The following is a 24,064-nucleotide window of genomic DNA, read 5'->3' on the forward strand; positions in this document are numbered from 1 at the left end:
CCTTGACAGTGATAATGGCAGCAGCAAGGCGTGTCTGTTCCCAGGGAAGTGAGAACAACAACGAGTGGTGCCAAGTTGCAGTACCCTCCTCTTTGCCAACCTCTTAGGTGACTGGGGCTGCAGGTTGTGCCTTTTCACATATCCCTAGGTGGCAGACCACACCCATCTCTGGTGTCTGAGATGACTGCTCTGGCTCCCCCCAAGCCCCCATGGTCTACAGACCACTCATGAGGTGCTGCATCATGCTTAGTCCCCCAATGCTCTTAGCCCACACAAGAGGTGCCCAGCCACCTGTAGCCTGCACAGGTGGTGCCTTGCCACCTGTAGCTTGTGCCAGAGGTGCCCTACCCTCTGAGAGCCTGCGTTTGTGCAGGGAACCATATTCCTGTGGCAATCTGCCCCTCCCCCTCTTGCCCTTCCCAGCAGTGGAGCCTTGCTTTTCCTGCGGGCCTAGACCTCCTCCCCGGGTCCCTTATTTGTGGCGCACTGCTCTGTAGCCCCTCAGGCTGCCTCCACGCAGCCAACCCTTGTCCTTTCCCCGGAACTGACCTCCAGAACCTGAGTCTCAGTGCCCAGCCCCTGCCTGAGTGTCTCAGGCTGTGGTTTCCGGGGGCAGTGGTGCATATGGTCTGTGCCACTCTCACTCTGCTTTGCTCTCTTCAGTCCAGCTGCTGTGTTTTTCTTTGAGACTTTGAGGTCCCTCCGTCTCAGGTGATCTCCTTATCAGATGGCTTCCCAGGGTGTGGGTTCCTTTCCTCTTTAACAGCTCCCTCTCAGGAGTGCTAGTTCCTTCCTGATTCCTTTTCTCTCTCTCTCTCTCTTTTTTCTCTTTTGTTCTATCCAGTTGTGCGGAGGGTTTCTTGCCCTTTTTGGAGGGTTAAATTCTTCTGCCAGCATTCAGTAGATGTTCTGTGCGAATCATTATACATGTAGGTGGTTTTTTTTTTAATGTGTTTGTGGGAGAAGGTAAGTGTCACGTCTTACTCTTCTTCTATCTTGATCCTTCTCCACTCCACTCCTTAATTTTTGTGTCTTGTTTTTTTTTTCCCCCTTTTTTGGCCACCCTGAAGCATCTGGAGTTCCCAGGCCCAGGATCAGATCCTAGCCACAGTTTTGACCTATACCATTGTGCCCGGCTGGGAATTGAACCTGCGTCCTGGTGCTGCAGAGATGCCACTGATCCTGTTGCTCACAGTGGGTACTCCTTGATTTTCGTTTTCTGATAACATTAATTTGGTGTCACAGTAAGCTTTTTTTCCTTCTTATTACATGGATATATGAGTATTAAGTTAACTTTTGATGTATTTCCTAAGGTTCTGCAACAGAATGATTACAAATCAATTCATTTTCCTCTTTTTCCCCTGCTTTACCATTTCTTTTAGATTTTCAAACATCAGGGAATACCTCAAACATGTAGTAAAATGCATAAGAAATACAGCCAGCCATGTACTGACAGGGCAGATTTAATAAATAAAAACACTTAGTGAGGTATACCTTAGAGCTTTTAATTTTTTTGATAAATCATTACAGAGTTGAAGCCTTCTTTTTATTGCTTTGAAGCCTTCTTTTTAATCATTTCAGTGGCTCAAATATTTTTATCACTGTTGACTTCTCATTCTTGGGCAGCAGTGCAATGTTTCACATTTGAGCTACTGCTGAGGATGTGCTTTAGTTACTTTGGTCCTCTGATCAGATGTGATACTATGTTATGTGTGTTTGTGTGTGTATGTGTATATATATATATATATGTGTGTGTATATATATATATATATATATATATATATATATATATATATATTTGGTAGTAACATTCCTGAAATATCCTTTAGAAAGTCATCTTTTCACCTTCTAAAACCAGGGAGAGAGGTGGGCGATGGGGAGACGAAGCAAAGAATGATTCAGTTTTTCTCCTCAAGCAAGTTATCAGTTGAGAAACCGACTTTTTAAACCACAAAAACTGAATAAGAACAAAAATAAACCAGTTGGACCTAATCAAACTTATAAGCTTTTGCACAGCAAAGGAAACCATTAAAAAAATAAAAAGACAACCTACAGCATGGGAGAAAATAATTACAAATGATGCAACTGACAAGGGTTTAATCTCCAGAATATACAGAAGACTCATACAACTCAATAGCAAAAAAACCAAACAATCCAATTGAAAAGTGGGCAGAAGCCTTAAATAAACATTTCTCCAAGGAAGACATACACGTGGCCAGCAGGCACATGAAAATTGCTCAACATCACTAATTATTAGAGAAATGCAAATCAAAACCACCTCATACCTGTCAGAATGGTCATAATTAACAGCTCAACAAATAGCAAATGTTGGAGAAGGTGGGGAGAAAAGTGTACCCTCCTTCACTGTTGGTGGGAATGTAAGTTGGTACATCCACTATGGAAAAGAGTATGGAGGTTCCTCAGAAACTAAATGCAGAACTACCATAAGATCCAGAAATCCCACTCCTGGGCTTATATCTGGATAAAACTTTCATGGAAAAAGATACACGCACCCTTGTGTTCACTGCAGCACTATGCACAATAGCCAAGACATGGAAACAGCCTAAGCTGTCCATCGACAGATGAATGGATTAAGAAGATGTGGTACATATACGCAATGGAATAGTACTTGGCCATAAAAAAGAACAAAATAATGCCATTTGTAGCAACGTGGATGGAACTAGAGACTCTCTTACTAAATGAAGTTAAGTCACAAAGAGAAAGACAAATACCATATAATATCACTTATCTGGAATCTAATATATGGCACAAATGAACCTATCTACAGAAAAGAAGCAAACTCACGGACTTGGAGAACAGACTTGTGATTGCCAAGGGGGAGAGGGGTGGGAGGGGGATGGACTGGGAGTTTGGGGTTAGTAGATGCAAACTACTGCATTTGGAATTGATAAACAGTGAGGTCCTGCTGTATAGCACAGGGAACTGTATCTAGTCAGTTGTGGTGGAACATGATGGAAGATGGTATGAGAAAAAGAAAGTATATATATGTATGACTGGGTCACTTTGCTGTACAGCAGAAACTGGTAGAACATTGTAAATCAAGTATAATAAAAAATAAAAATCTAAAAAAAAATTAAGGAGTAATGCTTACTCTTTCCCAAGAATAGGGAATAGCAATGGAATCTGTAAAGAGAAATTATAACAGAAATTATGGATGTGATTTTACATCCCAGAAGAAAGAAAAACGGTAAAATGTTAAACATCTGACTCGCACTCATTGAGCGGGAGTACCCATCTTCTAGTCAGCAAGGGCCTATTTGATTCTTTTTTGTTTTGGTTTGGTTTGGGTTTTTGTTTTTGTTTTTAGGGCCAGAGCTGCATATATGTAAGTTCCCAGGCTAGGGGTTGAATCAGAGCTGCTGCTGCTGGCCTATACCACAGCTCATGGCAACGCAGGATCTTTAGCCCACTGAGCGGGGCCAGGGATCAAACCAGGGTCCTCATGGATACTACCAGGTTCATTACCACTGACCCACAATGGGAACTCCCTATTTGAGATTCTTCCTTCTCTTCTCTCAAGCCCCATCAATGATCAGATCTTAGCCATTCATGTTCTGCCTAATCACTTCCAGAATTAAAATTTCCTCCTGAAGACTACAAATCAGCAAGCTTAAAGTTGGATGTGAGGAAGTTCCCTTGTGGTGCAGCAGGTTAAGTGTCTAGTGTTGCTGCAGCTGTGGCAGAGGTTCAAGCCCTGGCCCAGGGAACTTCCACATGCCACAGGCACAGCGAAAAAAAAAAGAGGGATGTGAATGTGTGCTCATACAACCTTGGACCAAGTCTCAACCATATGGCTTACCTATTACCTACGCTCTAAAAGGAAAAAGTAAAAGGGAAGAACACTATTGAATCCTTTGAGTTTACAATATCACTATCATTGCTTCTATGGCCTAAAATAAAATCTACAAAATGCAAATTTGAGTTGTGCTGATTATTAAAATCTTATAATAAAAGAGGAGTGATTTTTTGTGTTTTCTTGGTGAAGAATAGAGGAAAAAAATACTCAACTTGTAAGTATCTCAAGGGCCCAGAGGCTCATGAAATGGAGTACTAGGTATTAGAAGGGAAAGCACCACCAAAGCCAAGTGCCTAGAAGTCATTTCATACTCCTGATGATGCAATCTTTCAAAAAGCCAAAAGAACTTTAGGTTCATTGGACTTTAATAAATCATTTCAGTTTCTCCTAATTGTCCTCTTACTGTGGAATCTTGGAAATTTTAGTTTTCTCATCTATAAAACAGACGCATTCATTCAACAAATATTCACTGAGAACCACGTGCCTGGCACTATTCTAGGCACTGGGGATATAAAAGTGCACAAAACTCAGAAGCTCCACTGTGGCAGGCGTCTCAGCTGTAGTGTGGGTAGGATCCCTGGTCTGGGAACTTGCATATGCCATGGGTACGGCCAAAAAAAGAGAATAAAGTGTGAACAAAACTGATTATTTCAGGGAGCTTTAATCAGAGCAAGGTTGGGGGGGTTGGTCGGAGAATGCGAACAGAAGGGATAGATGGTAATAAAATGTTACATATCTTTATTAGCGATATCTTTCTCACATTTAAATAGGAGGGTCAGGGGATAAAATATCTTACAGAGTTATAAGTACTGAATGACAATACATACAGGGGTTCAAAACCTGTCTGGTACACAGTAAGCCCTAAAAAAGTGTAACTGTTGTTGCTGTCATTTTCAAAGATCAGGAAATTCTGGAGTTCCCATCGTGGCGCAGTGGTTAACGAATCCGACTAGGAACCATGAGGTTGCGGGTCGATCCCTGGCCTTGCTCAGTCGGTTAAGGATCCATGAGCTGTGGTGTAGGTTGCAGATGTGGCTCAGATCCCGAGTTGCTGTGGCTCTGGCATAGGCCAGCAGCTATGGCTCCAATTCGACCCCTAGCCTGGGAACCTCCATATGCCGAGGGAGTGGCCCAAGAAATGGCAAAAAGACAAAAAAACAAAAACAAAAACAAAAAAAAACAAAGATCAGGAAACTCTGGATACCATGGAAATACCTAGGGTCTATGAATCCAGAATTTACAGTTAGAATTTTACCTGTAAATGTATAAGCTGAATTTCTTGTATTCCAAATCATTGCTCAGTCCATTCTCCCTACAAACAATTGTAAGAGAGTAATCCTTAGTGGTCCTGCTCAGCCACTGGTCAGCATGGTAGTGAGCCTTCCCCCCAAGCAACTAAGAGCTGGTGAGTGACCACTGGCCCCTCCCCCTCCCCTTTCTCTGAATAAAAGGAGCCTGAATTCTGACTGAGGGAAAATGATTGAGACATTGGTCTGCCATCTTCTCAGTCTGCTAGCTTTCCGATTAAAGTCATTATTCCTTGCCCCAACAACTAGTTTCCGAATTCACTGGCCTATCATGTAGCAAGCAGAGCAAACTTGGGTTCAGTATCACAGGGATACGGGTTCTTAAATGCTTTCACAAGTATTATGAGAATTACCTATTTGAAAGATCCTCTAAAAAAGATAGGCATGTAAGAGCCTATCCAAAGTAGAGCCTCCTCTATTTTACAGTAGAGCAAAGTGGTCATCTCTGATGTTACAATTTAGGAACCTATATCACCATGGAGGTCAGGAAGCCAGCTGATGAGATGGAGACAAGTTAAAGCCTTTCAGCTGGTTGTAAAAGAGACCTAGCTCTGACACTGCCCTTCCCACCATTTTTTTTTTTTTTTTAAGGGCTGCATCCGCAGCATATGGAAGATCCCAGGCTATGGGTCTAATCAGAGCTGCAGCTGCCAACCTATGCCACAGCCACGTCAGATCCTTATCCCACTGAGGCCAGGGATCAAAACCGCATCCTCATGGATACTAGCCAGATTCATTACCACTGAGCCACAAAGGGAACTCCCCTTCCCACCGTTTTTGATGAAGACAAGGTGAAGTCTTTCAGTCAGCTGTAAAAATACCGCATTCACATTTCCAGCTCCCACCTGACCTGCCACCATCACCAAGGCAGTCGGGGCAGAAAGCTAGTAACCTGGCAACAATATTCCCTTGCCTTTCTCCTCTCCTGTCCCCATTCTACTCCTTTGTGACATCTCTTTCTTTCCCCCTATAAGGATGCATCAGACATATCTTAATTCAATAACTGAATATACATGAGGTCGGAAGAATTTTTCTTCCTTGTAATTTGCCCTAGGTGCTAAATTCTCATAAAAAGAACCAAAAATCAAAACTTTATATTAAGTAAAGTTAAACTGGTAAGTGCTAGTGAATAGCATCTTGGATATATGAATGCTGAGCAGAAAATTATTGTGCTTTAATTTCTTATTGAAAAATTTACTAAAATGAAAAAAAAATAAGATTAAAAAAAGAAAAAAGAAAAATTTACTAAAATGACTAAGGCTTTTCCAAGTACATTCGTTATAAATGAACACTTCTTTAGTAAAAGATTTCCTCCAGGACCAGAAGACATGTAGCACACAGAATTTTTATATGTGCAATTCTACCATCTTGACTCAATACTAGCTTTCTGTAGGATTTAGAGCAAGTTATTTAATGTCTTTGGGCCTTCATTTTCCCCCCTTAAATTTTCACTGAACAATTACAGAAAATCCAAAAATGATACAATAAATGTTAATTTTTTTTTTTTTTTGGTCTTTTCTAGGGCAGCACCCACGGCATATGGAGGTTCCCAGGCTAGGGATCCAATCAGAGCTACAGCTGCCAGCCACAGCCACAGCCACCCCAGATCTGAGCCACATTTGTGACCTATACCACACCTCACAGCAATGCCAGATCCTTAACCCACTGAGCGCGGCCAGGGATCAAACCCGCAGCCTCATGGTTCCTAGTCAGACTTGTTTCAGCTGTGCCATGACAGGAACTCCAATAGATGTTCATTTCTTCATGTTATGACAAGAATTATAACATTTTTCTACCTCGTTATCCAAGACATCAAAAGTCATAACAAAATGTGAAAAGAATGTAAATGGAAGATATTTTTATTACTATCAATTGAACTTTGCATCAGACAGTCTAATAAGGAAACAATGAAACCACTTGAAGAAATAAGATAAGGACTTCAAGGATCAAGATGGAGGAGGAGTAAGACGTCGCGCACACCTGCTCCCACAAACACACCAGAAAAACACCTCTACATGTGGAACAACTCACACAGAACATGTACTGAACACTGGCAGAAGAACTTAAACTTCCAAAAAGGGCAAGAAACCCTCCACATAACTGGATAGAACAAAATAAAAAAAGAGAAAAGGAATCAGCACAGGACTAGCATTCCTGAGAGGGAGCTGTGAAAGAGAAAAGGAACTCACAACTTAGGAAGCCAACTAACCTACAGAGAGATCAGCAGAGATGGAGGGACCTCAAAGCTGCCTAGAAAAGTGCAGCAGCTGGAATGAGGAGGGGAAAGCAGAATGAGAATGGCAGGGATCATCTGCAATGTTGCCCTGAACACCACAGCCTAAGACGCTCAGGCGAGGGCTGGGTGCTGCAACTCAGGCTCCTGCGGTCAGTTCTGGGGAGAGGACTAGGGTTGGCTGTATGGAGACAGCCTGAAGGGCTAGGGAGCAGTGTGCCACAGGCTGGGGAGCAGAATGCCACAGCCAAGGGAACTCAGGAAGAGGTCTGGACCCACAGAAGAAGCAAGGCACCATTGTTGGAGAGGGCAAGAGGAGGAGGGGCAGACTGCCATAGCAATCTCCCTGCACATCCTCAGGCTCTCAGAGGGTAGGGCGCCTCTGGCACAGGCTATGGGTGGCAAGAGGACTATTGCTCAGGCTACAGGAGATCAGGTGCTTCCTGTGCAGGCTACACATGGCCAAGCAACTCTTGTGTGGGGTAAGGGCAGTGGGGGTCTAAACGTGATGCAGTGCCTCTTGCATGATCTACAGGCAGTGGGGACAAACCACAGCGGTCATCTCAAAAACCAGAGGAAGGCATGGCCTGCCACCACTAGGGGTCTATGAACAGGCTCCATCTGCAGCCACAGTCATCTCAGAGGTCAGCAAATAAAGAGGGCACTCCAACTGAGCACCACCCATTGTTGCTCTTACTCCCCTGGGAACACACCCGCCCTGCTGCCACTGCCAAACACTCTGGGCAGCACCCACACATGCTTGATCACATTCCCTTCCCAGAACCCTACAACAAGGAGCAGCCTGTGCAGCACCTCCTGCGTGGGCTAAGTGGGAAAGGGTGCTTCTTGCATTGTCTACAGGAGGCAGGGCCAAACCACCACAGTTATCTCTAACTTCAGAGGTAGGCATGGCCCGCAACCACTAAGGGTCCGCGAACAGGCACCACTTGCAGGCCCAATCACCTCAGAGGACACCACAGAGGAGGGCACTGCCAATGAACACCACCTGTTGTTGCTCTCACTCCCCTGGGAACTCACACACCCTGCCACTGCCACTGCCACTGCCAAATGCTCTGGGCATGGCCTAAATCTGCCTGAGGCTCATCACCATTTCCCAGGGCCCTGCAACTACACCTGTGCCACCTTCCTGCAGGTCCTTGCTACTATCAAGAGCACAGCAACCAAGCACTCCCTACTAGTCCTACCCATTGCCTCCTTCTCGCTAGAAACACACTCAGCACTCTGGGGATAATAGCCTGCTCATACCGAAGAAAGAGACAACCAATACCCAAATTCCCATGCCAAAAAAAACAGTAACCACCCACAAAATACAAAGGGGCAATCTTACATAGAAATAGCCCTTCAAGACTACAGTTTGGTGGAATTCCCATCGTGGCACAGCAGAAACAAATCTGACTGGGAACCATGAGGTTGTGGGTTCGATCCCTGGCCTCATCCAGTGGGTTAAGGATCTGGCATTGCCGTGAGCTGTGGTGTAGGTCACAGACGAGGCTCAGATCTGGCATTGCTGTGGCTGTGGTGTAGGCCGGCGGCTATAGCTCTTATTAGACCCCCTAGCCTGGAAACCTCCATGTGCCATGGGTGCAGCCCTAAAAAGACCAAAAAAAAAAAAAAACTACAGTTTAGTTTCCCTAAATTCATAGAAAAAGAAAAATATAAGCAAAATGAAGAAGCTTAGGAACAATTCCCAGTTAAAAGAACAGGAGAATTCACCTGAAGCAGCAAACAATGAAACAGACCTCTGCAGTCTAATAGACACTGAGTTCAAAATGGAGATAATGAAAATACTGAAGCAATATGAAGTGGGTGAATATGAAGGAATTAAGAGTGGATATAAATAGTAATGCAGATTACTTTAGAAAGGAACTAGAGGAGTTCCCATCATCGCTTAGTGGTTAATGAACCCAGTATCTGTGAGGATGTGGGTTCAATCCATGACCTCTCTCAGTGGGCTAAGGTGTGAGCTGTGGTGTAGGAAACAGATGTGGCTTGGATCTGGCATTGCTGTGGCCTGTGGCTGTGGTGTAGATCAGAAGCTGTAGCTCTGATCTGACCCCTAGCATGGTAACTTCCATATGCCACAAGTGTGGCCCTAACAAAAAACCAAAATAAAACAAAACGAAGGAACTAGAAAATATAAAGAGGAACCAAGAAAAATTAGAAAATTCATTTGCAGAGACGTGAACTGAGCTAACAGCACTGAAGAGCAGAATGAATGATGCAGAGGAACGAATTAGTCACTTGGAAGATAGAATAACGGAAAAACCCAATCAGGACAGAAGACAGAACACCAAACAAAAGAAAATAGGAAGCCAATATAAGAGATCTGGGAATAACACAAAGCAGGCCAATCTAGGCATAATAGGAATTCGAGAAGGAAAATAAAAAGAAAAGGGGATTGAAATTGTATTTCAAGAAATTATGGCTGAAAACTTTCCAAATCCAAAGAAAATAGATATCAAATACAGGAAGCACAGAGGGCCTCAAACAAGTTGAAGCCAAACAGGCCCAAACCAAGACCTATTATAATAAAAATGGCAAAAGTGAAAGATACGGAGTTCCCGTCGTGGCACAGTGGTTAACGAATCTGACTAGGAACCATGAGGTTGCGGGTTCGGTCCCTGCCCTTGCTCGGTGGGTTAACGATCCAGCATTGCCATGAGCTGTGGTGTAGGTTGCAGACGCGGCTCGGAACCCGAATTGCTATGGCTCTGGCGTAGGCTGGCAGCGACAGCTCCAATTAGATCCCTAGCCTGGGAACCTCCATATGCCGCAGGAGCAGCCCAAGAAATGGCAAAAAGACCAAAAAAAAAAAAAAGTGAAAGATAAAGAGAGGATTCTGAAGGCAACAAGACAAACAGAAAGCATTAATTATAAGGGAACCCCCATAAGGCTATCAAATAATTTCTACAGAAACACTACAGGTCAGAAGAGAGTGGCAAGACATACTCAAAGTGCTAAAAGGGAAAAAACTGAGTTCCCATCATGGGTCAGTGAAAACGAATCTGACTAGCATCCATGAGGACCCAGGTTCAATCCCTGGCCTCACTCAGTGGGTTAAGGATCCAGCATTGCCATAAGCTGTGGTGTAGGTCACAGAGGCAACTTGGATCTGACGTTGCTGTGGCTATGGTGTAGGCTGGCAGCTATAGCTCCGATTCGACCCCTAGCCTGGGAACCTCCACATGCCACAGGTGTGGCCCTTAAATAAAAATAAATAAATAAATGGGAAAATCTGTACCCTAAAATACTCCACCCAGAAAGAATATCATTGAAAATAGAAGGAGAAATAAAGAATTTCTCTAATAAACAAAGCTAAAAGAGAACAAAAATACTAAATCCATTCTAAAAGAGATACTGAAAGGGCTCCTCTAAATAAAAAAGAAGTAAGAAGAAATAGGATGGAGGAAATCACAACTGGAAAGCAATCACTCAAGCGAGTAAACAGATCTAAAAGGAAAAAAGGAGTTCCCGTCATGGCTCAGTGGTTAATGAATCTGATTAGGAACCATGAGGTTTCGAGTTCAATCCCTGGCCTTGCTCAGTGGGTTAAGGATCGGGCGTTGCTGTGAGCTGAGGTGTAGGTTGCAGATGCAGCTCGGATCCCGTGTTGCTGTGGCTCTGGCATAGGCCAGTGGCTACAGCTCCAATTCGACCCCTAGCCTGGGAACCTCCATATGCTGCAGGAGCGGCTCAAGAAAAGGCTAAAAGACAAAAATAAATAAATAAATAAAAATTAAAAATTAAAAAATAAAAGAAAAAAAAGTACTGTAAAAGTGACAATAAACACAAGGAACAGGCAAAAGGACAAACATGATGATGTAAAAGAAGGACTTCAAAATCACAGAATGTTGGGAAGCAAAGTAATAAAATCTAGACTTTTTTTTAATAATATGTTTGGGTCTATATGACTATCAAGCTAGAGCAAGCAGATATAGGAAAGGCTTAACATACTTAAAAAACAGGGCAACCACAAATCAAAACCAAACACTACATTCACAAAAACAAAAAGAGAAGTACATCAGCATAAACTAAATGGAAATCATCAACCAAAAATAGAAAGGAACAAAGGAGAAACACAGAATTAACTGGAAAACAAGGTTTAATATGGCAATAAATACATACTTATCAATAATTATGTTAAATGTCAATGGACTGAATGCTCCAATCAAAAGACACAGAGTGGGCACACTGGATTAAAAAGCAAGAGTCTACAATATGCTGCCTACAAGAGACTCACCTTAGGGCAAAGGACACATATAAACTGAAAGTGAGGGGATGGGAAAAGATATTACACGTAAATGGAAAAGACAGGAAAAAAAAGAGGAGTTGCAATACTCATATTAGACAAAAATTAGACTTTAAAGTGAAGGCCATAAAGAAAGACAAAGAATGACACTATTCAATGATGAAAGGATCTGTTCAAGAGGAGGATATTACAATCCACCATATATATGTCCTTAATATAGGAGCACCCAGATAGAAACAACAAATACAAACAGACATAAAGGGAGAAACTGATGGGAACAGAATCTCAGTAAGAGATTTTAACACCCCACTCACATCCATGGACAGATTATCTAGACAGAAAATCAATAAGTCAACAGAGATCTTAAATGACACAACAGAAAATTTAGACTTAATTGACATGTTCAGGACATTACGTCCAAAAAAATCAGAATATACATTCTTTTCAAGTGCACATGGAACATTCTCAAGGATTGACCACATACTGGGGGCACAGAACTAATCTCAACAAATTTAAGAGTACAGATATTATTACAGGTATCTTCTCTGACCACAATGGCATGAAACTAGAAATCAACCACAAGAAAAGAAATGAGAAAATACTGACTAAATGGAGACTAAAAAATGCGCTATTCAAAAACTAATGGATCTGGAGTTCCTGTCGTGGCTCAGTGGTTAATGAATCCGACTAGGAACCATGAGGTTTCAGGTTCAATCCCTGGCCTCTCTCAGTGAGTTAAGGATCTGGTGTTGCCACGAGCTGTGGTGTAGGTCGCAGAGACAGCTCGGATCCTGCGTTGCTGTGGCTCTGGCGTAGGCTGGTGGCTACAGCTCCAATTCAACCCCTAGCCTGGGAAACTCCAAATGCCATAGGTGCAGCCCTAGAAAAGACAAAAAGACAAAAAAAAATTTTTAAAAAACCCCCAAAAACCAATGGGTCAATGGGGAAATCAAAAAAAAATGAAAAAATGAAAAAATATCTCAAAACAAATAATACTGAAAACACAATCATTCAAAATCTATGGGATGCCACAAATGCAGTGCTTAGAGGGATGTTCACAGCAAATACAGGGGTTCCTCAAAAAAGAATAAAAATCTTAAATTGACAACTTAACCCTCACCTAAAAGAATTAGAAAAAGAAGAACAAACAAAACCTAAAGTCAGCAGAAGGAAGGAAATCATAAAAATCAGAGAGGAAACCAATAAAACAGAGATTCAAAAAAACAAAAGGAAAAAGATCAATAAAACCAAGAGCTGGTTTTTCAAAAAGGCAAACAAAATTGACAAACCTCTGGCCAGACTCACCAAGAAGGAGAGGAAAAACCCAAATAAACAAAATAAGAAATAAAAAAAGAGAAATCTCAACGGATACTGTCGAAATAGAAAAAAATGTAAGAGAATACTATGAACAATTATAAGCCAAAAAATTTGACAACCTAGAAGAAATGGACAACTTTCTAGAGTCTTGCAGACTGCAAAACCTGAATCAAGAAGAAGCAGATCAACTGAACAGACCAATCACTAGAAATTAAATTGAATATGTAATAAAAACACTCCCTACAAACAAAAGTCCAGGACCAGATGGTTTCACAGGTGAATTCTACCAAACATACAAAGAGGAACTTATACTCATCCTTCTTAAACTTTTCCAAAAGGTTGAAGAAGGAACACTCCCAAAGACATCCCATGAAGCCACCATCACCCTAATACCAAAACCAGACAAAGATACTACCAAAAAAGAAAATTATAGGCCAATATCTCTGATGAATATAGACGCAAAAATTCTCAACAAAATTTTAGCTAACTGAATCCAACAACATACAAAAAAGATCAGGGAGTCCCGTCGTGGCTCAGTGGTTAAAGAACCCAACTAGGATCCATGATGACACGGGTTCGACCCCTGGCCTCGCTCAGTGGGTTAAGGATCCAGCATTGCCGTGAACTGTGGTTTTAGGTTGCAGACCTGAAAGATCCTGAGTTACTGTGGCTGTGGCGTAGGCCGGCAGGTGCAGCTCCGATTCAACCCCTAGCCTGGGAATCTCCATATGCCACAGATGCGGTCCTAAAAAGACAGACATACATACATACATACATACATACATACATACATACATACATAAAAAAATTTATTTTAAAAAAAGATCATACTCCACAATTGAATTCCTCCCAGGTTCACAAGGATGGCTCAACATACGCAAATCAATCAACACCATACACCACATTAACAAAAGTCAAAAACTACATGATCATTTTGAGAGATGCAGAAAAAAAATTTGAAAAATCCAACATGCATTCATGATAAAAACTCTTACCAAAGTGTGTACAGAGGGAACATACCTTAACATAATAAAGGCCACTTATGACCATCCCACAGAAAATACAGTACTCAATGGAGAAAAGCCGAAAGCCTTCCTGCTAAAATCTGGAACAAGACAAGGATTCCTACTCTCACCACTTTTATTCAACATAGTACTGGAACTCCTAGCCACAGAAATCAGACAAATAAAAGAAATAAAAGGTATCCAAATTGGAAAAAAAGAGGTAAAACTGTCACTCCATGCAGATAACATAATACTACATACAGCAAACCCAAAGGACTTCCCACAAAAAAACTACCTGAACTCAACAACAAATCCAGCAAAGTAGCAGGATACAAGATAAATATTCAGAAATCAGTTGCATGTATGTGTACCAACCAACAATGAAATATTAGAAAAGAAATACAAAAATACAATACCTTTTAAAATTGCACCCCCAAAAATTAAATACCTAGGAATAAACCTGACCAAGGAGGTGAAAGACTTATATGCTGAGAACTATAAAACATTAATCAAGGAAATTAAAGAGGATGCAAATAAATGGAAAGATATTTCATGCTCCTTGGCTGGAAAAATTAATATGGTAAAAATGGCCATGGTACCCAAAACAATCTACAGACTCAATCAACAGACTGCAGATACAAATGCAATCCCTATCAAACTACCCATGACATTTTTCAAAGAACAACAACAAACAATTCAAAAATTTATATGGAAAAAAAAAAGGGGGGAGTTCCCATTGTGGCGCAGTGGTTAACAAATCCGACTAGGAACCATGAGGTTGCAGGTTCGGTCCCTGCCCTTGCTCAGTGGGTTAACGATCCAGCGTTGCTGTGAGCTGTGGTGTAGGTTGCAGACACAGCTCGGATCCCGCACTGCTGTGGCTCTGGTGTAGGCCGGTGGCTACAGCTCCGATTGGACCCCTAGCCTGGGAACCTCCATGTGCCGTGGGAACGGCCCAAAGAAATAGCAAAAAGACAAAAAAAAAAAATCAAAAATTTACATGGAACCATAAAAGACCCAGAATTGCCAAAGCAATCCTGAGGAATAAAAGCCAAGCAGGCGGCATAAGTCTCCTAGACTTCAGGCAATATTACAAAGCCACAGTCATCAAGACAGTGTGTTACTGGTACCAAAACAGACATACAGAACAATGGAACATAATAGAGAACCCAGAAATAAATCCAGACACTATCGTCACTTAATCTTCAACAAAGGAGGCAAGAATATAAAAGGCGAAAAAGTCTCTTCAGCAAGTGGAACTGGGAAAACTGGACAGCTGCATGTAAATCAATGAAACTAGAACACACCCTCAAACCATGCACAAAAATAAACTCAAAATGGCTTACAGACTTAAATGTAAGACAAGACACCATCAAACTCCTAGAAGAGAATATAGGCAAAACATTCTCTGACATCAACCTTGCAAACATTTTCTTAGGTTAGTCTCCTAATGCAACAGAATAACAGCAAAAATAAACCAATGGGACCTAATGAAACTGACAGGCTTTTGCACAGCAAAGAAAATCATTAAAAAACAAAAAAAAAAGACAACCTACAGAATGGGAGAAAATAGTTTCCAATGATGCAACTGACAAGGGCTTAATCTCTAAAATAAACAAACAACGTATACAACTCAACAGCAAAAAAACAAACAACCCAAATGAAAACATGGGCAAAAGACCTAAACAGACATTTCTCTAAACAAGTTATACATGTGACCAACAAGCACAGGAAAAAGTGCTCAACATTACCAATTATTAGAGAAATGCAAATCAATACTACAATGAGGTACTACCTCACACCTGTCAGAATAAACATCATTAATAAGTCCACAAATAACAAATGCTAAGAAAGGATGTGAAGAAAAGGGAACCCTCCTACACTCTTGGTGGGAATGCAAATTGGTAAAATCACTAGGGAAAACAGTATGGAGTTACCTCAAAAAACTAAATTCAGAACCACCATATGACCCACTCCTGGGTCTACATCTGGACAAAATTTTCTTTCAAAAATCTGTGTTCAGAGTAGCACTATTCACAATAGCCAAGACATGGAAACAACCTAATGTCCATCAACAGATGAATGGATTGAGAAGATGTGATATATATACACAATGAAATACTACTCAGCCATAAAAAAGAACAAAATAATGCCAGTTGCAGCAACACAGATAGAACTAGAGACTCTCATACTAGCGACTCTCATACTAAGTGAAGTAAGTCAGAAATAGAAAGACAAATACCATATGATATCACATATCTGGAGTGTGTCACAAATGAACCTTTCCACAGAAAAGAGACTCATGAACTTGGACAACAGATTTGTGGTTGCCCAGAGGGAGGTGAAGGAGTGGGATGGACTAGGAATCTGGGGTTAACAGATGCAAATCATTGCATTTGGAGTGGATAAGCAATGAGATCCTGCTGTATAGCACTGGGAACTGTAACTAGTCACTTGTGATGGAGCATGGTGGAGGATAATGTGAGAAAAAGAATGTATATTTATGTATATGTGACTGGATCACTATGCTGTACAGTAAAAATTGACAGAACACTGTAAATCAACCATAATGGAAAAAAATAAAAATCATTAAAAAGAATAATAAAATAAAACAGGGACTTCAATTCAGTGAACTTCAATTCTCATTTCAAACCAAGAAATGAGAAGCCCAACAGGGAACAGTGATGCAAATCAGAGGTTAGCATGGGAATAAGAAATCACTATCATCTCTAGTCTGAGGGCAAAAGGGAGGGAATGTATTGCTACCAGTATCCAAGGCTGAAGTTAGCTGGAAGAAGCTGAAAACAAGATGGCCTGACTGGCAAAAACAATAGAAGAGATGCTTCCAGAAATTACCCAACTCCTCCAACTTCCATATGTAGTGAGAAAAAGGGGAAAGCCCTGACTACTTCTTGCTCCCATTTGCTAATCCAGCCAGAAACTGCTAAAACAGAACCTGGGAAGCAGAGAAGCCCATAAGGGTCAGCTGCTCACAATACTCAGAAGAGAAGGGAAAGGTGAGGAATGGATCTCAGGGCAAACAGGCCCGCAATCAGCAAAAACATCAACTCTTCTCAGGAACATGATGATGGAAGAAGAAGAAACTGGACTGAATCAGCAGTCACCCAAGGACACATGCTCAATGACTGCTTTTATTTCTTTGGCCGCACCCACAACAAGTTCCCAGGCCTGGATCAAACCCTTGCCATAGCAGCAACTCAAACCCCTACAGTGACCACGCCAGATCCTTACCTCACTATGCCACAAGGGAATTCCCTAAGATGGCTGTTTAAAAAAATAACAACTTGCTAGCTATCCAACTTGTTTGCTTCTCATGAGCTTAAAATGGGGTGAGGAAGAAAGGAAAAAGTCACATGATCAATTATGGTTTTACTACATGTCCTAGATTAGTTTATCTTCCTCAAATCAAAACTTTGATTTGATACATATCTATATATTCCTTGATATCTATCTATATCAAAGTGTTTTCTTCCCTATTATTCCACTGAATGTTCCTATGAGGCTAGAGAATCATGCAATTCAGGGACTATTCCAACATTACAGCTGAGGGAAATTAAGACTCCAGAGATTAAAAGTGATTTGCCCACATTCTACATCTAATTAATGGAAGAGGCAAGACTTCGAAATTACTCATTAAACTACACCAAGTTTCTGCACAAATTATAAAGGATTTCCCAATTTCAAACTTTAAGTGTTTGGGGAGTTCCCGCTGTGGCACAGCGGAAACAAATCCAACTAATATACACAAGGATGTCAGTTCGATCCCTGGCCTCGCTCAGTGAGTTGGGGATCCAGCATTGTTGCCATGAGCCACAGTGTAGGTCGCAGATGCAGCTCAGATCCCACACTGCTATGGGGGAAAAAGAATGTATACATATGTATAACTGGGTCACTTTTCTATACAGTAAAAATAGAACATGGTACATCGACTATAATAAATTATTTGTTAAGTAAAGTAAAACATATACAGTAAAACAAAACTGAAAGAGCACAGAGTGTATGAAGTGAAAGACCCTCTCCATTCCTTCTCCTCCCTAGAGTTAATAGTTTCTTGAGTATTTTCTCAGGAATTTCTATGCATATATATGCACATGGGTAAATATACATATAACATGTAAACAAAGGGGATTATATTAAACATATTTGCAAAATGTTTGCTTTTGTCTACTGAACCTATATCCTTCCTGGTGAGCCCATAATCCTGCTCCTAGGTATATATATACATGTATCCCAAAAAACATATACTTCATGGTGGCAATTCCATACACAGGAATTAAAATACAGGGAAAGGAAAAAATATTAATGACGTCAAATATATATATACATACACACACACACACACACATACATATATACCCATCATTAGAATCAAATGTATATTATTTGTTATTAGTTATTAGTTTGAAGAATAAGTTATTATATATAGTAAATGACATATTTCCAGAATATCCGTAACATTCCCAATCTCTAGAACCTTTAAATTCTTTAAGAATTACCTCAGATACAAAAACATACTTTGGACCCAACCCAAATGTCCATCAACAAGTAGAACAAATCGTGATATACACATACAATGGGATATTTTTTTTTTGCTCTTTTTTTTTTTTTTTTTTTTTTGCTTTTTAGGCCTGCACCCACGGCATATGGAAGTTGCCAGCCTAGGAGTCACATCAGAGCTACAGCTGCTGGACTACATTACAGCCACAGCAACGTCAGATCCAATCAGAGTCTGCAACCTACACCACAGCTCACAGCAACCCCAGATCCTTAACCCACTGAGTAAGGCCAAGGATGGAACCCACATTCTCATGGATACTAGTTGGGTTCATTACCACTGAGTCAAAATGGGGATCTCCACATACAATGGAATATTGATGCTTAAAAAAAATGAAATTCTGTCCAACATGCTACAACACAGATAAACCTTGAAAACATGCTAGGTGAAATAAGTCAGACACAGAAGGATAAATATTATATGATTCTGTATGATTCTGCCTATATGTAATATCTAGAATGGGCGAATTCATAGAGACAGAAAATAGACTAGAGGTTACCAGAGCTTAGAGGGAAGGAGAAATGGGGAGTTATTATTTAATGGGTACAGAAGTTCTGCTAGGGGTACTGAAAAAGTTTTGGAAATAGTTGATGGTGATGGTTGCACAACACAGTGAATGTAATTAATGCCACTGAATTGCACTTTTTTTTTTCTTTTTAGCCATCCCACAGCATATGGAGCTCCCAGACCAGGGATCAGATCAGAGCCATGGCTGGGACCTATGCCACAGCTGCGGCAACACCAGATCCCTAACCCACTGTACCAGGCCAGGGATCAAACTGGCACCTCCACAGATACAAGCTGGATCATTAACCCACTGTGCCACAGCAGGAACTCCTATTTTTCCAGAATTTTTTTAAAAATACCTTTCAGAGTTCCCATTGTGGTTCAGCAGAAACGAATCTGACTAGGAACCATGAGGTTTCGGGTTCAATCCTTGGCCTCGCTCAGTGGGTTAAGGATCCGGCATTGCCATGAGCTGTGGTATAGGTCATAGACGTGGCTTGGATCTGGCGTTGCTGTGGCATAGGCCGGCAGTTACAGCCCCGATTAGACCCTAGCCTGGGAACCTCCATATGCCAAGAGTGTGGCCCTAACATGACAAAAAACAAACAAACAAACAAAAATACCCTGGAGTTACCGTCATGGCTCAGTTGAAATGAATCTGACTAGCATCCATGAAGACCCAAGTTTGATCTCCGGCCTTGCTCAGTGGGTTAAGGATACAGCGTTGCCATGAGCTATGGTGTAGGTTACAGATGTGGCTCAGATCCTAGCCTGGGAACCTCCATATGCCGTGGGTGCAGCTCTAAAAAGACAAAAATAAATAAAATAAAATAAAAAATACCCTGAAGTGTCCACTTGATGCAATGAAGTGTCTCTGGAGCGCTAGGACACAGGTTTGATCCCCAGCTTGGCACAGTGGGTTAAGGATCCAGCATTGCCTATGATGGAAAAAATACAAATCATTTAAAAAAAAAAAAGGTCCAGAACAGCTGTGGTATAAATCTGATCTTTGGCTTGGGAACTCCATATGCCTAGGGGTGGCCAAAAACGAAAAAAATAAATAAATAAATAACCCTCAAATCAAAGCACAAGCTGAGATCAAGTGTCTCACATAATAAATATACTGTCTCAGGTTGTAGATAACTAACACTCCTCCTGGGCTATATAGCCACCCCAAAATAAGTAAGGTCTTCAATGAAGACTCCTTTAAGGACAGAAATACCCCTAAAGTAAATCAATTAATTATTCTCAATGACAGATAAGGTCCTCAACTAAAAGCAAGAAGAAAGTCATCTGAGGTCACATCATGGGGAAAAATGAAGAGGACTTAAGTAGCCCCACGAAGGGTATTATTTTCTCAGAACTATCAAGTAGTTTTTTATAAACAATTCCAAATAAGTTGCTTGTTTTTGAAAAATCCTAATATATTTGGACAAAAATCCCAAATAGAAAGTTGTTTATCCCTTCCAGAGTTGATGCTCACTACCCTCAAGCCCAGAGTCAAGCTAGGATGTGGGTCTCTCAGAAAAGGAGGGAAGGTGACGAGGTGGGGGACAACTGCCAAATCCAGACTCAGAACTTCAGTCAAAATGCCATGACTGCTGCTTTTTCAAATAAAGTCGTCCTGCTAATCCAACTTTTGTTTGAATTACTCATGTTCAACTCACCAACTTCCTACCTTCTACTTTCAAGTATCATACTATTTCACCAGAGCAGTGGTTCTCAACCTGGAACAATTCTGTACCTAGGGGACATGTGGCGATATATGAGACGTTTCTGGTTGTCATAGGTGAGTGCTACTGACATCTACCAGGTAGAGGTGAAGGATGCTGTTAACATCCTACAATACACAGGACAGTTCCCATAACAAACAATTATCTTGTCCAAAATGTCAGTAGTGCCAAGGCTAAGCAAATCTGAACTAGAAGTTTAAAAGACATCAAAGGATTCCACAGTGAAATGTGGAAGCTCTTTGTTAAAACTACTACATTGAATTTTAATTTGTCAATTAAAGTTCATTAATACTTAAGGCTAATATTTGTCCTGCTTTCTTTTTACTTCCCTATATTTTCTAAATAAAGCTTATATCAATTTTTCATCAGAAAATCATACTTATATTTTAAAATAAAAACCATTAGCCTTTCCTTTTCTATCATCTTTTTTTTAATTTTTTTTTGTCTTTTTTTGCCATTTCTTGGGCCGCTCCCACAGCATATGGAGGTTCCCAGGCTAGGGGCCTACGCCAGAGCCACAGCAACTTGGGATCCGAGCTGCGTCTGCAACCTACACCACAGCTCACGGCAACGCCGGATCCTTAACCCACTGAGCAAGGGCAGGGACCGAACCCGCAACCTCATGGTTCCTAGTTGGATTCGTTAACCATTGCGCCACAAAGAGAACTCCTCATCTTTTTTTCTTAAAAACAATTTTCCTTCAGGCTGGCTTTGTCTTTATCTTTTCTACTAACATTTCATCCATCATTGTTTCATATATCTGGAGCAGGAGTGACCAAAACATGAACTTACTACATTATCTTAACTGGAAGCTCAAGAAATCATGAGTAATAGTAAACAAAGTTTTATACAAAACAAACTATTTTCTGATATCCTGTTCTCAAACAGGTGATATACCTGTACAACATAAAATGTGTGATTCCAATATTTACTTAAATAACAAAAATATTTTTATCATAAAAGGCAGAGAGAATTAAAAGAGAAATAATCAGTAGCAGCACAACAAGCAGAGTCTGAATAAATACAAAGAAATAAAACAGAGATGGAGCATATGGTGATGGAAACAGAATCGAGCTACAGTGACTACTGATTTCTAAAACAACACTGCGAGGGAGAGAGCATTGTCTGACCGTTTCCTATGCATCCTCATTTACACCTGTATCCTTCCAATACTTATATCACTTACTTATATGACTAACTGTGCTCTGCAACCAATAATAACTATCCTTAACTTCTCAAAATTCACTTTTTTATCAGTTGATTAAATCAAACTGATCAATGGTAATACTGTCTCCCTTGTCCATGACTGGCAGGCTTATCAATTTAGCCCAATAAAAAGGTATTCTTAGGAGATTCCAGGGAAATAAAACCTTTCTTATTATTAAAAGAGAAATCTGGGAAGCTAGACCATATTTCTGGCCTTGGAAAAATCGAACCTGAGGGAATTCCCATTGTGGCACAGGAGAAACAAACCTGACTAGGAACCATGAAGTTGTGGGTTCGATCTCTGGCCTCACTCAGTGGGTTAAGGATCTGGCGTTGCTGCGAGCTGTGGTGTGGGTCGAAGATGTGGCTCAGATCTGCGTTGCTATGGGTGTGGTGCAGGCTGGCAGCTATAGCTCCAATTCAACCCCTAGGCTGGGAATCTCCATATGCCAATGGTTCAGCTCTAAGAAGCAAAAAAAAAAAAAAAAGAAGAAGAAAGAAATGGATCCTGGGAGTTCCCATCGTGGCACAGTGGAAACAAATCCAACTAGGAACCATAAGGTTGTGGGTTCGATCCCTGGCCTTGCTCAGTGGGTTAAGGGTCCAGCATTGCCATGAGCTGTGGTGTAGACTACAGATGCAGCTGGGATCCTGTGTTGCTGTTGCTGTGGCATAGGCCGGTGGCTACAGCTCCGATTCGACCCCTAGCCTGGGAACTTCCATATGCCGCAGGTGCGGCCCTAAAAAAAAAATTCGGGGGAGCCTGAATGCCATTGGCAGCTGTAACTCAGGAAAAGGCAGGCACTGGGCAAAAGAGTGAAAAAGCAAAAAGAACTTGGGCCCTCATGTATCCATGAACTGCTTGACCAACCCTGGAGCCCACTCTAATTCTGGACTCTTACCTAATTCAATAAATTTCCTTATTGTTTAAGCCAATTTGAGTTGGATTTTCTGCTACTTATTGTTGAAAGCAACTCAGCTAAAACAAGGTCTAAAAACACTGAACATTTCCTCCATAAAATTCAGTAGTCTAGATTTCTTTATTGTAAACATCATAAAAAATAATACAGACAGAAATGCTGTGAATACTCCATATTAACAGAAAAATATAAACAGCCACTCTGGAGAGTAACATGGTAGAACTGTTTTTTATAATGATTTTTATTTTTTACATTATAGCTGATTTACAGTGCTCTGTCAATATTCTACTGCACAGCAAGGTGACCCAGTCACACATACATGTATACATTCCTTTTTCTCACATTATCATGTTCCATCACAAGTGACCAGACACAGTTCTCAGTGCTAACATGGTAGAATTATTAAAATTTAAAGTGTGCATTTTCCCACAACAATGTACAAGGACTCATGTATAAGACTATTACAGCAAACAATGGTGAAAAATTAGGAACAATTTACACGCTATCAAAAGGAAAAGAAACTGTAATATATCCATACCATGGAACATTCATGGAAAGCCCTGCAAGAAATACCAACTAGCTAAATATATGTTACTGTAATAGCAGAGAGTAAATCTGACTCCACATTGGATCTGTTTCTTTTACTTTAACCTTTGTATTCTACTACTTTTGCTTTTAGTTAAGAATGTTGCCTATAGCCCGAAATATACAGGATAGCCCATTCCCAAGGTGCTGACTTTTAAGAGTATACTCTTCCATTCATACACAGATTAAAAGTTATAAAATATGGCCTAGAAGGTGAAGGATCTGGTGTTATCACTGCTATGGCTCAGGTCACGTCTATGGCACAGATGTGACCCCAGTCTCAGGAATTTCCATGTGCCCATAGATGTGGCCCCTCAAAAAAGTTGCAGAATGGACAGTAACTTTTGTCTTTTTTGGCCTGACCTATACAGACAGCTACAAGAACGAAGGATTCTAACATCAAGAAGTTTGCAACAACCAACCACATCCCTTCCTCTTTTAATAAAAAAGAGGCCTGAATTTTCTTTCTTTTTTTTTTTCTCTGAACCAGCAGTATGTGAAAGTTCTGGGGGCAGAGATGAAATCCATACCACAGCAGGAACCCAAGCCACAGCAATGACAACACCAAGCCTTAATCCTGTGGACCATA

At 40.9% G+C, this 24,064-nt stretch overlaps 1 protein-coding gene across 4 annotated transcripts in view; it reads right to left on the reverse strand.

Moving 5' to 3' along the window:
* The window catches only part of BBS4 (Bardet-Biedl syndrome 4), a 59,439-nt gene that overhangs the window by 26,284 nt on the left and 9,091 nt on the right, over positions 1-24,064 (reverse strand). The window contains exons 3-4 of one of the 4 annotated variants that reach the window (XM_047797302.1): positions 19,873-19,969; positions 5,073-5,129 (exon numbers count right to left, since the gene is read on the reverse strand). The exons of 2 other annotated variants lie outside the window; for them this stretch is intronic. In XM_047797302.1, coding sequence (XP_047653258.1) covers positions 5,073-5,112 — 40 coding nt within the window. In that variant the 5' untranslated portion in view covers positions 5,113-5,129; positions 19,873-19,969. The remainder of the gene's footprint in view (positions 1-5,072; positions 5,130-19,872; positions 19,970-24,064) is intronic. One more of the 4 variants, XM_047797303.1, reaches the window with a different exon arrangement.

This window comes from Phacochoerus africanus, chromosome 9 (genome assembly GCF_016906955.1).
Source record: "Phacochoerus africanus isolate WHEZ1 chromosome 9, ROS_Pafr_v1, whole genome shotgun sequence".
Lineage (NCBI taxonomy): Eukaryota > Metazoa > Chordata > Mammalia > Artiodactyla > Suidae > Phacochoerus > Phacochoerus africanus.